This window comes from Agelaius tricolor, unplaced genomic scaffold, assembly GCF_023055355.1.
Source record: "Agelaius tricolor isolate 1412-34295 unplaced genomic scaffold, bAgeTri1.0.p SCAF_2, whole genome shotgun sequence".
In the NCBI taxonomy this organism is placed as follows: domain Eukaryota; kingdom Metazoa; phylum Chordata; class Aves; order Passeriformes; family Icteridae; genus Agelaius; species Agelaius tricolor.
In genome coordinates this window covers 29338947-29353908 of record NW_027269262.1, presented here as the reverse complement: position 1 = coordinate 29353908, position 14962 = coordinate 29338947, and the positions used below count along the sequence as shown (strand labels likewise).

The 14962-nt window shown below is 37.8% G+C and overlaps 1 protein-coding gene across 2 annotated transcripts in view; it reads left to right on the top strand.

Annotated features, from left to right (window-relative positions):
- GALNT1 (polypeptide N-acetylgalactosaminyltransferase 1) overlaps positions 1-14962 on the top strand; it is an 87730-nt gene that overhangs the window by 31617 nt on the left and 41151 nt on the right. For both annotated transcript variants that reach the window (XM_071455044.1, XM_071455037.1), the window contains exon 3: positions 11525-11753. In XM_071455044.1, coding sequence (XP_071311145.1) covers positions 11615-11753 — 139 coding nt within the window. In that variant the 5' untranslated portion in view covers positions 11525-11614. The remainder of the gene's footprint in view (positions 1-11524; positions 11754-14962) is intronic.

Genomic DNA, 14962 nt, shown 5'->3' with positions numbered 1-14962 from the left:
ACACCCACATGGATTGTTTTTTTGTTTGTTTGGGATTTTTTTGTTGTTGTTGTTGCTAGACTTTTGTGGTTGGAGATCTGATGTTTTCTCTGTATTTCAAAAAGTGTTTAGCCCTGCAAAAGTGCTGACTTATCTTGGTTAGAATTTGGGTGTTTCCCTAGACATGACAAGGTGTGGTACTTTTCGATTTTTATTTTAAACTATCTGCAGTGGCACTTTTAAAGGAATGGGAGGTAAAACTTGTTAACTTGTTTGAATTCTTTGCTATTCTTCATTCTACTTGCAATATCGTTCTTCATTTTACTTGTGGTGGTAGAACCCACCATGTGTTAAGTGATTGTCACCCCTATGTTTTCAAATTTATATCCTAATTCTTCAAGTCTTCACCATTAGTCACACATGTTATCCTTTCAGCAGTTTTTAACTTAATATCTGCATTTGTTTTTTCAGCAAGTTCTGCTGTTACTCTAGGCAGAATTCAGCCAGCTTCTCTATGATATACACCCTATAGCCCCAGCATGTATGATGAATTTTTCTTTACCTGTGCTTATTTCAAAGCTTTTCTTCTAAAACACTTTTAAAAATATTTTTCACATATGCTGAAGGGAGAGAAAAAATGTTCTTCAAAGTTATTGGGTATTTTTTCTATTTTCCCTGCTGGATTTTTCATCTACAGTAGAAAGTTTTCAGGATTAGAGGTTTCTTCATTTACTCACAAAAGGATGATTGAATCTATTGACTGCAATTTACTCAATGTTTCCAGAAGTCTCTTCTATAATATTTTTTTTTCTCTGATTAGCTCACTCTGCTTTTCTTTAAATCAAATTCTTGCCCATTGGTGATTCATCCTTAATGATGACTATTTTCCTATGTAATTTTCTGCCATTTTTAAAAGTGTTTGAAGAATTAATGAACAATTTTATTCCACTCTAGGTTGTGGCTTTGATACATACCTAAAAAATAATCAGAAGCTTTATGGAGATTTGATATTTTTGAACATTTGAGACTTAGCTTGAAAGATTTAATAATTTCTTACAACATACAAGGAAGGTGTCACAGATATATTGTATAAGATTTATTCATTTGATTGTTCAGAGCCTGCATAAGTTTTTGTCTATGAAAAATATGTAGCTAGTTTTGTGATGGTGAATTCACCTGACCTTCAAGTAGTGAAGGATTTCTCCTTGAAGTTTGTAATTCTTTCATACTGACACCTGAGTTTCTAGTTTTCTTCTCTTCTAACTTAATAGCAGAATAAAGAGTGAATTTGAGACCCTTTTGTCTGTGCTTATCTCTGTTTTCGAGAAGAATTTGCTTATTTCCTCAAAATACTTCAAAAGCAAATGCTGCATGACATTTTTGAGTTGACGTGCAGACTGAATATCATAAAATCTGCAGAAAGTTCTATTATTTGACACATTTGTTTGAAGAGCAACCTATTGATAAGTATAGTATCCATTTTAGCTCTGTCTCAGCTAGTAAATTCTGAGTTTGTTGGACTTTTAAAACATTTGTTAAACAAATGTTGAACTTTTAAAACATTTTGGAAGTCAATTTGATTTTCTGAATCGTGCAGAAACATTGTAAAGGAAGACGGAAAATATGAGCATTGAGAATATGAAGCAGCTTACTGTAGTTTTACTTCCACATAGTCTAATCTAGTGCAAAAGAAGTTTGCTCACAATACTAAATTTTTTTTCAGAAAGAAATTTAACTTTAAAAAAAGTCCTATCAGGTAGCTTATTCTACTTACTGCTCAACTGACACTTGCCAAGTTATTTAAAATAACTTTTGGAAACGTATGAATTTTTGATTATTAGCAATCCTTGACTGCTTGCATGCTTTTTTTCTTAGGGAACCTATGCCTTATAAGACCAGGTGATGCTGCTTTTGTCTAGAAGCCTTCACAGTGTTACATCCTGTCACAAGACTGAGAGCCTAAAACATGGGGAGGTGTTTACAGCTTTTCCTTGCAGACAGCTAATAGTGTACTAATAGCCTAATCTCTGCTACTGTGACACTACTCCACTGCAATATAAATTTTGGGTAGTTCAGCTTTTAATTTCTTAAAAGACCATTTAGATCCAACAGGGAGCCTAAAATTACTTAGTTTGGAGCTGTTTCTTCTGAGTAATGGTAAACTTGCACTGTCTGTACCTCACATGACAGATTGTTTTGCTTGAGGAAATGGAGGTCCTCACCTAGAGCACCTGTGTTGATGTGACCTCAATTTTTCTCTAAAAGTCCTGTAGTGTTGGGGTTGAAAGTCCAGCTAACACAGCTCTTCAGGGAGTTGTTAAAAAGTGGAGTCAGTTTATAGCTCTGGGACGCTGATTGGCAGGAGTGTTGCTGTGCTGAAAAAGCTAAGTGCTGGGTCACCATCTGTGAGTCTTCCAAAAAGAAAAACTATTCCAGTGGTTCTAGTCCACTTCAGCCTTTCAGGGTGCTGTGAAGGGTAGCAGAAGGCTCAAATAGGTCTTACTGGTGCATCTTCAGCCATTAATTATTGCATGTCAAGGCTTCATGAGCTCAGTGTTTAAATCATCTCTTGCTGCTGTTAACAACAAAAGCTTTTCACTCGTGAATTGCTCATTGTCTTTGTGCTGCCTCTGATACTCCGTGATGAAAATACTGCTTGTATTCTCAAGCTGACTGTTTCTCTTAGTCAAGCACCCTCAGTAGCCCGCCCAGAGTGTGCATGCATAGTAGCTATGGTTTGGAAGAGGAATGTTTGCTCTCAGTCAGCATCTGAGGTGTCAGTAACCCAATTTAAGACTGCAGTTGTTTCAGGAGAAGAAATAACTGTATTTCAGCTTATAAGTCTGCTTTCCAAAAAGGATTGCCTGTTCTGCGCCTCTCATGCGAGGCAGTTCTGTGGTTCAGTCTAAGAGGGAAAAGATTTGAATAGCAGTGATTTGAACTTACCTGCCAGGACTGTAACAACAGCCAATAACTTAATGCCCATGCAAACACCTACTTCTCTTTGCTTCAGGGTGTTCTATATATACATGTATTCATTTTCTTATGTGTTGCAGTTAACCTGGGCTAATAAAGTGTAAATATTTGAAGCAGTTCTGTAAAAAGGTGTATAGTTGTTTTTTTTTTTTTGTTGTTATCAGACTGGCAATATTAAGTAATATATTTTGATTTCTCACTGGACATAATAGAAGTATATTTTAAATTTTTGAGAAGTTGAGAAAATAGGAATGTGTGAAGAATCCCTGGATGAGATGTCTGGTTTTAGATAATTTTTATGCAATCTGTGGAACAATAGAGAAATGAAGTTGTTGCCTCAGACGTTTGAAATCTACTTCAAAGTCATAGAATAGACATCTAGTGAATCTCAGCTGGTTATATGACAGCAGTAGTCTTTGTACTTTTATTGTGTTCTTAATTTCCAAATTTTAGCTATCCTCTTGAGCTCTTGCAATATTTACAGTGATATTCTGATAGGGAATATTTCATCTCCCTCCTGGATCAGTTTATTCCTTTTCTTGCATAGCAAAAATTGCTGTGAATAAAAGAATGTAAATCCAAAATCTGTGCATTGAATTGGTTTGATTTTTTATTATTCGATTAAAATATTGTTCTTCTGGTCCTTTGAAACCTTGCCCACTACAGTTTCTTCCTGCAAGCAAGACAGGGCTTTCATAAAGTCAATCTAAACTGGCCTGATTATGACTTGGAAAAAGTCATTTAAGTGTTTTCAAAGGTTTTCATTTGAGCAGTTGTGTAAATAATCTTTTGTTCCATTCTTAAAAATGCTGTATTGAGGGAATTTGGCATTTTTACAAACTCATTTGAGAAACCATTAAGCACTGATTTGTGAAATTATAAACTGTTTTCAGAAGTTCAGTGACTATAGTTGTTTCTGAAAACTATAGGTACCAAAATAACATTGCATTTTCAATTAACTTTCTTGCATTAACTGTAAGAACTTGTTTTAAAAGCCAAACTTTATAAGAGCCATTTTTTTCAATTCAGAAATATTATTTCCTTTCTATGTAGAAGTATTTAGAGCTAATCTTAAAAGTTTAAAGGTTAAGTAAGGACTACTTGAGTAAGAAAGTCCCTTCCTACCTGAAGTATTCTATGATTCTGTGATTCTGAATAAGGAGAATCAGAGGTTCAAGTACACATTCATGTAGTTCCATACAGTTGTAAGCAGTTTGGCAGAGTTTTAGTTGGAGTGCATAGCTGTTGTTCCATTTCTGGTATTGCTTTTCTCTGTGATGAGAGATTTTAACCTCACAAGAGCTTCTACTTTTGTAAGTATAATGCATTCTGTTAATTTGTAGGAAAGGAGGCATGAACCAATAGCTTCTGCCTTTGTGTATGAACTTCATCTTTGTTTTTCAGCTGTAGTCAGCCACTTCTATGTTTGTTATTCTGCCTTTATTCCAAGGCCCACTATGTTTAGAAACATAATTGATTTTTTTTTTTCAAATGGTCAATTAAAAAATTGAGTTATGAATTAAAAAAGTGCTTCTGATGAATTAAAAGTGTAGTCTTCCTACTCAGAGAGAGAAGAATAGAAATTTATTGTGCTGACCTACATTTCTCAGATTTTTCTGAAGTGCAGGTTTGCTTTTAATGAATTGTTTTCAGACTAGTATGATCTGCTTTCTCTCATCACCTCCTCAGAACTTACTTGCTGAATTGTACTGAACAGATGAATAATAAAACCTTTCAAAATCCATCAAATGAGCATAGCCCCATGAAATATTCTTCTCTTATATTAACTTCTGAGAAGAAGACTACTGGCATCCTAAAACTCTTTAGTATTATTTTTGCCTGTTGAAGTTTACCGGATGCATTTGTGTTACTGTGAAAAAGATGAAGAATAATCTGTTTTCCACAGGTGATGGGCTGACCTAATTTAAATGGTTTTTTATCACTTTCTTTCATAGCATTGAAAGGTAGTGCTTTGTTTATCCTCAAATCAACCTGTTTACTGATGTTCTGATGGTAATGAGCTCTCTGCAAACATGCACCAGAACCAATTTAGAGCATGGGCCAGTAAAAAAGAAAAAAAAAAAAACCAAAACAAAACACATCAGCACAGCAGGAAAAGTAATTCTGGAACCTGATTGTAGTGTTGGCATCACTTCTGGTTTCAAATATATTGGACTCACTAATAGTTCAGAGATACAGAGCTGTAGACAATGCTCACAACAATTTGTGTTGGCTCAATTTTTTAGAAATTTGCTCAAAAATCCATACACATGCCTAATATGTTACCTTACAGTATGCCAGTTTTTCTCCCTCATTATTAAGTAGACTGAGAAGCTGAAAATTCAGTTTTGTGTAGGCCATCAATCTTTCCTTAGATGCTGTTCAGTTAATCATTTTCCATTTGGTATAAATTGATATTAATAGCTTAAACATAGTAAATGTTGTGTCAGGATTTTGATGAGCCCTTATTTTGTGCCAGCTTCTGTTTGTTCATATCTGAAATTCTGGAAAACAAACCTTACATCAGCTTTGTCTGGTTACGTGCTGTATCCAGTGTAGAATCCTGATTTAGCTGAATAACAGCAATGAAATCCTTTGTCAAGTCTGCCACAAAGTTGTATTGAAGACTGATCACTAGTATAAACACAGATAAAGTTGATCCAAAGACAAAAATGACTGAGTATTTGTGTGCCATACTGAAAAAGAGTAGGTTTTCTTTCCCATGCCAACTGTGTTTGTAAAAGAGGTTGTTAAGTGAAACAATGTTCTTTATATGAGCAGTAATTTTAAAGATGACCTTTTCCTGTTGTGTCAAATATATCATGGATTTTGTCACGGGGAAGAAAAATTCACTTGACCTTCAGAAATAACAAGACTTGAATGTACCCATTTTTCCTCTTTTCACTTTATTCTTGATAAAGTACAACCTTTGTTCCTACCTTTTCCAAGGTGCTTTTAATACTCCTTTTTCTTCCATAGTATAAGGGTTTTGTAATCTATAATCCAGTATTTTGAAGGAATGAAAAATACTTGGTTTTGAAAAAATCTTCAATTCTATTACATTACTCTGTAGGTAAATGCAATTATTAAGTCTATGCATTTGAGGATTTATTTCTGTGGTTGCTATGCTGGTTTGTAGATGCAGTTGACTTTCTTTGCCATAAGAACACACTGCTGATTAATTTTGAATTTGCTCTTGGGCTCCAAGGATTTCTTCCTGCAGAGCAGCTTCCTAGCATGGTAGTACCCAGCCTATATAGATAATACTCGTAGAATCATAAGATGGTTTGAGTGGGGAAGGAACTTAAAAGGTCATATTCTAGTTCCAAGCCCCTGCCATGGGCAGGGATGCCACCAGCTAGATCAGGTTGCTCAGGGCCTTATCCAACGTGACCTTTAAGAACAGGAATTTGTACTTTTAGTTACTGAATATTTGAGGTTTTAACCTGCCTGTTTTTCTAGCCTTTGAATGTCCCTTGAATTGGCCATCAGAACCATTCCTGCATGTTGTTTCAGGGTATTGCCTGCATGCTCCAGCCCAGCTGGGTGTCACCAGCAACCTTGCTGAGCGTGCTTTCAGTCCTGTCCCTCAGCTCCTCAGTAAAGGCACTAGCAAGCGTCAGCTCCAGCTTTGGCCTCAGAGAGCCATTGCCAGTGGTTGTCTGTCAACTGAACTTTGTATGGGGGGTCAGAACCCTGGTGGTCCAGCTAGCAGTCCACCCCCTGATAACCCACTTCTTTAGATTAAATCTCACTAAGTTCTGAAAAAGTACTCTGGAAGACTGTCACAGTCCCTGTTAATGCAAACACCATTCACTGCTCTTCCCTTGTTCACCAAACCAATGCTCTCCTTGAAGCGAGTTGCCAAATTGTTCAAGTATGGTATGGCTTTGATGTATCTGTACTGCCTGTTTCCCTTTTAGTTTTTGTGTTGTGGTGATCTAGTTGGGATTGGGTTTGCTTTATTTTGTTGTTTGTTTTTTGGTTTGTTTTGGGGTTTTGTGTGTTTGTATGTAGGATTTCTTACATAGTCTTTTCAAGGACTGAAGTGAGACTGACTTAGCAGATGGTTCTCCAGAATCTCCTTTCCTACTTGATGATAACATTTTTCCTAATCTTGAGGATTGGGAATCTCTGGGTCACCATTTCAGACATTTCACAGGTGATACAGAATGGCCCTGCAGTAAGATCACCCTGCTCCTTCAGCACCCTCCATGCCACCTTTCTGGTGCCATGGAAGAGATCCCTGACCTAATCTGTCCCCTGCCTATGAAGTTTCACTCTTGCAGACTCTGCCTCCAATAACAAAGGGACTGAAAAAGGCATTGAGTATCTTAACCTTTGCATGCTGAGCACTGGATCTGCATTTTTCTCAGCCTTTTTTAAATTTTTTTTTTTTTTGCTATCCTTAAAGTGCCGTTCTTGTTGCTGCTTTTTGGTTTGTTCCAACTTGTACTCCTGGATTATATGAGAACCTCCTCATGTGCTCAGGAAATGTAACTCAGGCTTATTCATCAGTCTTTCAACAGCATCCAGGCAGTATAATTGTTGTGGAAGGGCACATCTGCAGACTTTCCTTCTGTTGCCACAATTTCCTGGGTTTGTCTCTCTCAGCCTCCGTTTTTGGGAGTTTCCATCCACTTATCCTTTGAGTGCAATGCTTAGCTGTCTCTTCTTTTTTTTTTTGCATCATGGGGCACAGACTCGTGGCACTTCAAGGTCTCTGTGGAGGTGCATCCAGCTGCTGTTCATCCTTGCTCACTTTCCTCCTTAGCCTCTTCCACTGAAGAAGCAGCACTCAGGCAGAGCGTTCCTCCTGTGGTTGAGGCCACCACCACCTTCCAGCAGCAGAGGGAGGAACCAAGCTCTGGGTGGCAGAGCTCTCTTCCCAGAGCTCTGGGTCAAGGCTCTATGATAAGAGCAGTTGCTTCATCTGAGTTTCTGGGCCCCTCTGCTTCACTGCTCTGCTGGGGAAGCAGATGGGGGAGTGCTGTCATAAAAGCAGTGGTAAAAACGCAGTGTAATTCATGAGATGATAGACTGCCCAAGGGAATGAGAGCCTTCATCTAAAGGTACAGGGAAGGACCTTATCAATGGAAAACTGTGTGTTGAACTTTTGTATCACTGTCTTTTCATCGCTTCCCCAAACCCTCAAAGGGCTCAAAGGGTTCACAAAGTGTCTTTTTGACATTTCACTGAACTGACAAAGGAATTTGCTTTTGTTAGAGGCAGATAGACTGCCAGGCTATACATTCCAAAGCACTTGATATAAAGCAGCAAGTCTAGATTGTGGTTCTCCTGTGTCTTGCTAATTTGAGGACCCCAAAGCACTGTGCTCTTGTGGGTTTTACACTGTTTTACAGCCTAATGTCTCACAAGTCTGAACTTCAAGAAGTGTGAAATTAAAATAATTGGTAGAGTTTTCTTTCAAAACATGTATTTTATTAGCATTTGTGTTCTTTAAGAACAAGCAGGGTGGTGGTGTGACTTCATTCTTTGCCAAATCATTTCTATGGTGTCCAGCTTGGACCAGAAGAAACCTATTGTATGAAGAGTTTAAGGGCAGTCATGCACTATGTCAGACAAATTTTGTCTGTATACAGTATTTGTTTCTGCCAGTGGTTGATGTGCATATCTAGGACAGAGAATAAGGGAAACTGGAATGATACTTCCTTGCTGTACTCTCCTGAGTGACTTGAAGTTCAGTCAGTGACTGGCCAAAGTAGGGGTGAGGACTTGGTATTTATTATTTGATGGAGAGACTTGCAGTGCTGGCAGGGGATGGTGGCAGGCAGCTCCCCAGGATGACTGCACACTGTAGGGAATAAATTCCTTTTCTGGATTTTAACCTCTTGCTGCTAAATTCACTTGATTTCTGCCAATATAAGAAGTAAAAGGTAACAGTTGATCTCTATTTACCATCTCCATACAGATTTTGATTTTATAGACCTACTACTTGATTTAGGTTACATCTTTTCCAGCCAGGAAAAATGGTACTTTCGTCTTATAATAAAGCTGCTCTTTGTTGTATTCATCCTTTTGCACTTCTCACTTGTTCCTTCTAATCCTCCTATATCCTTTTTGAAATGATAAGACTGGATGTTCATACAGCACTCAAGATGAAAGAGCACGTACTGTGTAATGGAGTAGTGATGGTTTGGTTTGTATTTTCTACATAGTAGTCTGTAACAAATTTATTTTTCTTTCACTGCTGCTGATGGTTTTACAGAATTTCATTTTACAGAATTTTTTAAAAAAATCCCAAGATTTTTTTAATAGATAGGAGGATAGAGTTCAGGTCTATCCCCCTATCTATTAAAAAAAAACCACTGGAAAAAAACAACCAAAAAACTTCCAACCAAACAACCCCTGGGATTTTTTCATAATGTATGTCACTTAATGTTTCCTTGTGGTCATTTCATCTGTTACTTTATCATCAGGTTGTTAGTTACAGATACTTCTGCAGTTCCTAATTTTTTACAGTCATTCCTGTACAACAAAACTATATAGATGCAAGCTAAGATCCCAAAAATAATTAATTCTTGGCATTTGATATGCACCTATGCAGGAAGCAGAGGATTGTCCACCCTTCTAGCCTTGTACAAGTGGAAGGTCACAGGCTCCTATGCTGCTGTGCCGTCCAGAGCTGTGTGACTTCAGTGTAAAGGAGTGTAGGGAGATAGGAATGTGTCTGCTGCCAATAAGAAGAAATAAGCTGTATTTAGTAAAGGGATGTCATGATCTTTTCCCTTAAGAAGGGTGGGGGGAGGAAGGGGTCAAATTATGGCAATGAAATAGTAAAGGAAATGCAGTCTTAACGATGCAGGCCTTTAATGAGGTTTTTGTGTAGTCACAACTGATGTGCTTTAACCCCAGCTGGCATCCAAGCCCCATGCAGCAGCCACTCACTCACTCCCCACCACCCCAATGGGATGGAAGAGAGAATGGGAGGAATAAAAATGAAAAATGAGTTGAGTTAAAGCAAGAGCTGCACAAACAAGTAAAGCAAAACAAGGAGTTTATTCACCATTACCCATGGACAAGCAGATGTTCAGCCATCCCCAGGAGAGCAGGGCTCCATCACATGCAGCAATTGCTTGGGAAAACAAAAGCCATCACACCAAACATCCCCTCCTTCATTTTTCTTGCCCCAGCTTTATATACTGAGCTTTATATGATATGGAATATCTTTTGAGTCAGTTGAGGTCAGCTGTCCCTGCTGTGTTCCCTTCCAGTTTCTTGTGCACCCCCAGCCTCCTCACTGGTGGGGTGGGGTGAAAAGCAGAAAAGGCCTCAACAGTGTGTAAGCACTGATTAGCAGTGACAAAAACATCCCTGAATTATCAACGCTGTTTCCAGCACAAATACAAAACATGGCCTCTACTGGTCACAGTGAAGGAAATTACAGCCAAACCATTACCAGTCCAAACCAGCACAAACTCTTGTGATTAAAGTTCTCTTTTCAATAAATTCTTTGGTTTTCACTGAAAGTATGTAAGAAAAATTTAATGTATGGAATTTGTAAAATCCTAGCATGTCTTTAAAATCTCCTTATTTTATTCCCTTCATTTTCTATGTCAAGAGTGTCTGCAATTCTGGTTTTAACTGGTATTCTGTTCCCACTGGTAAACATTGCAGGAGTACTTTGAGTTGAAATATGTCAGTAGTGGTTAAAAAAAAAATTAAAAATTAAACCCTCCATATTTTAGTGTGAGGAAGCTCAAAGCTGTTCTTGATTCTGCCCTACTAGTCATGGAAATATGCAGTCTTTGTAACAAAATCTGTAATTTGAGTAGGGCAAAAGAGAATTTCAAAGGTTGGCATTCTAAAATTGTAATGTATACACATAAAAAAATATAGAGAGGTTTGCTCTATAATCAAACATTAAGCTAATAAAGGCATAAAGTATCAGACTTGCTAACTTTGGCTTTGAACACCTAGTAAATGATCCTGGTGGCTTATGGGTACTTTGTTAACCTTGCCTACTGTTTTTTTTTTACCAAAAGGAACGTTTGGTTTTGGTTTGCTGGAAGTGCAAAGCATTTGTCTTTGTGATGCTTTTGTAGTAGGCAATTAGACCCTGTGTAAAATCCTGGCACTTGTAGGCCAGCATTCCTAGTGATGGACCCAGAATGTCAGTGTGTGCTGCATGGGAGAAGCATGAGAAATATTAGCCATGGGATTCATACAGTAGAGAGTGATACCCTACTTCCCAAGATGTTCCTGGTTTTCATTCATTTGGGTTGGCCTGGTTTCCAGAGGATCCAGAGAGTTTCTTCTCATGCCGTTAGATGTGCCTACCTTCTTTTCCAGTGGCTCAGCAGAGGACTCTGTTTTGGTCACTCATTTTGATGTTTCAGGTGATGAATGTTAGCATCATAAAGGATTGGAATAATGCTGCTATAACTGACCCCATTTCCTTATCTCACTGAAATGCATAGGACATTAATTTTCTTGCATATATCATAAGAGAACTAAATTCTTACCTTTAAAATTGAGTTAAAATTTCTGCTTTTAGCATCTCAGGTAAATGCTGTGACTTCTTTTTCTTTTTCTTTTTTTTTTCCAGATATAGAACGTGGTCTCTCAAACTGGATTAAAAAAACCTGTTGATATTTTTATTTATACTTTTTTATTTTTGTATTTGACTTAAAGTGCCATGAAAAAATTTGCATATTGCAAGGTGGTGCTTGCCACCTCTTTGGTTTGGGTCCTTCTGGATATGTTTCTGTTGCTGTACTTCAGTGAATGCAATAAATGTGATGAGAAAAAGGAACGAGGCCTGCCAGCTGGAGATGGTAAGTTTTCTGCCTAATTATTCTTTAAAATATGCTCCTTTAAAATTGCACTCTTTTTAAAGATTTGGGATTTTTTTTTCCTCAACAATGTAGCATTGTGGCAGCATTTAGGAGTCACACAATCTTCTGTGTTTCTTTGAATGACTAGAGAATAATAACCATCTTGCCTGAGCTGTATGTTGCAGACTTAAAACACTTAGGATGTAGAATTTTAAGCACTAATGTATGTGAAATAACTCTAAAAAACTATGCAACAAGAAGTGCAGAAATCTAAGCCATGTTAATGCAGTCTAAAGCATATTTTAAGTTTCCATGAGTGAGGAAGCAAAGGCACTATTAACTTCATTAGTTAGACCTGCTAGTAAAGCAAACCAAACCAAGCTCACTTGTCTGCCTGCCCCTGCAAAAAAAGGCTCCAACCAACCAAACTGAAAAACACCCCCTGCCCCACAACCCACCTAACCCAAAATTTGGACAAAGACTCTAGCAATAAGGCACAGTTAATATTATAATGAAAAGGTTTATGATAGTAGTATGAACTTGGATGTAAAAGTGACAAATATGAGCACATGCTTATTGAGATAACTTTCAAGTGAGAGCTGTATTATTCAATACTAAAGGTTTTAGATAAGCCTTCAGTTTTGTTATTGCCATCTTAAGTTTTTGAGTACCAATTAGAGAAGCTGAGTGTGGGGTTGTTTTGTTTTGGGCTTTTTTGAGAACACTACTATTGATGTTGCCAACCTTATTTTTAGCTAGTTAGTGTAGTTGATCACATGGGAGAAAGGATTGGTGCAGGGAGATTTCTCATCCCTGCAATGTCTCAGTATATGCATTTAGAACTGCAGGCACCTGCCACCTCCAGTTTGTTTGTGAAGCATCTAATTCTGTAGTTTGGAGTCTCTCCCTCTGAAAAGGCTGTGTCTGTGTTTCACTGCTGATGTTGGAAACCTTTTGAGTGATGCTAATTGCTAAGTCCAATCGGTTAATTGCACTCAAGGTTATTGCTTTCCATCACAAGAAACTTTTTCACCTGTTGAAATCAGGTGTGAACCTTGACCTTCCTGGGAAATTTTCAGAAGTATTTTAAGAATAATGTTGCTGTGTTACAGAGTAACACTGGGGTGATATTTAAGAAGTGTCAGATTTGGTTTACTTGTTTTCTTTCCCTGTGATGAAAACAAGCCAATAAATCTCCACAGAGAGCACTGTATGGAATGTAGAATTTCCGTGCTCAGCACCTCTGGACTCCTGGTTTCACAACTGCATGTGAACATGTCAAAGGGGTTCTAATCCACCTGAATTTTGCAGAACTAACTTAAATTTTTCATTGCTGGCATTACATTTTTTGAGTGTCTTTTTCAGTAAAAGGAGAGCAAAGTGGCAAGAAAATTAATGAGGCTCATGTAGAAAGTATGTCTTCTACAGGAACTCAGTCTTTTTTTGAACTTTTTTTTTCCTTTTTTTTTTTCCTCCAGAAGTTTGGAAATTCTTACGTGGTGAGACAGTAACTGATGTGTTGTTATGTAGGAATAGATCCAATTTTTGGCTTCCCATAAAGCAGATAACTTATGCCAGAAAACAGCAGGTGAAGTCAATATCTATCAACTTACTGTGATATATTGATAATGTTGAAATTTCAGATGACTTTACATATGAAGTCATTGGGGGAACCTTCAGGTGAGGGAAAGTCTTCAGTTTTGACATATTAGTATTATGACTTTCCCTATGCAACACTAATTTTACTTAGTTGAGTACAGCCTTCATTCTGACCTTGACCCAAACCTGTGTGTTAAAATTCTTGATATATTTTTAAGATCTTATAGTTGGCTGGTAAACAAACAAACCTTGTATATAGCTTTGTACATTTTCTTGTTTGTGGGGGGGTTCTGTTTTTTTTTGTTGTTTTTTGGGTTTTTTTGTCTGTTTGTTTGTTTTTTGGTTTTTTTGTTGGGGTTTTTTTTTTAATGGCTGATTTGTAGTAAGGTGCAAGAATAGGTCTGCTAGAAACCTTGGTTGACCCTGTGACATTTCCTTTTAACCAAGCTGCATGCCTGATCATAGATATTTTTACTTGTTCCAGTAGTTTACTGATTTGGAATCTCTGCTGGGTTTACTCCTGCTCAGAGTGCCTGGAGTCATCTCAGATAACATTGAGGCTATTTTGTCTGTGAAGCTTTTATCAAAATCTGCTTTTTCACTTCACTTTTTCCTCTGTTTTTAATTTCCATAATTGAATTAGTTTCCTTGATTCAGCATAAATTATGCTAGTGTTCTGAATTTAATATCCTCTTGTCCATGTCACTCTGCTTTATCTTTGCAATTCATGGAAGAATTCCATGGCATTTGATGAACTTACTCAACATAGGAGTAAGTTTTTCTGAAGAGTTTATATTTATTTCAGATTGTGCTTGTCCAGTTGGAAAAATCATTCTTTAGTTATTTCAGCAGGAGCAAAGGATTTTGAGGACAACTTTGGACAGTTTGGGCTTTCATGAAGTTTGAAGGATGTTTTCCATGGGTCTTTAATACAGAAAATGGAAGGATTTTCTTTTTATAGAATTAGGCAAGAGCCATAGCCAAAATTGTCTTTGGGCTCTTTCTCATTGGTATTGATGGCATAAGATACCACCATGTTAAATCAGGAACTTCAGGTTATGTGTCTAATATTGGATTTTAAGTTATACTGCTGTAATATTTTTTAAATTGCTCAAAATAAGGAATAATAAAGGAATGTGCAACTGTCGAAAACTTAGTGTACATGGTCATAGGGAACTGTAAGGTGCATAAGATAGAAGCCTTGGTGTCTGCTCTGACAGAGATTAAATGCTTGGAGTTGAAATGACACAGGTGTGGAGTTGAGGGGCCAAAAGGCGAGGTAGAAAAGGGACAGGCCACGAGCCAGGTAGGAGGACAGCTGAGGTGGAGGTGCCTTGGGAAAGGGGCCTGGCATGAGGTCTGCAGAGTACAAGACTGAGTACCTAAGGTTATACCAGAGCGAGGGGTAGTTGGAATCCAGTGACCATAGTTGTGTGGGATGATTTGTCTGTGGACTTAACCTTTGCTGCCACCACTGCCATGGTGGCCCACCCTGTCCACCATGGCAGAAGACCTCTGCAGTGCCTTTACCAGGTAACCTGGGGAGCTGGCATCAGAACACCCAGCAGTGTTGTTTCCAGCAGCAATCCCTGAGCTGGGAGGAGCCTGTG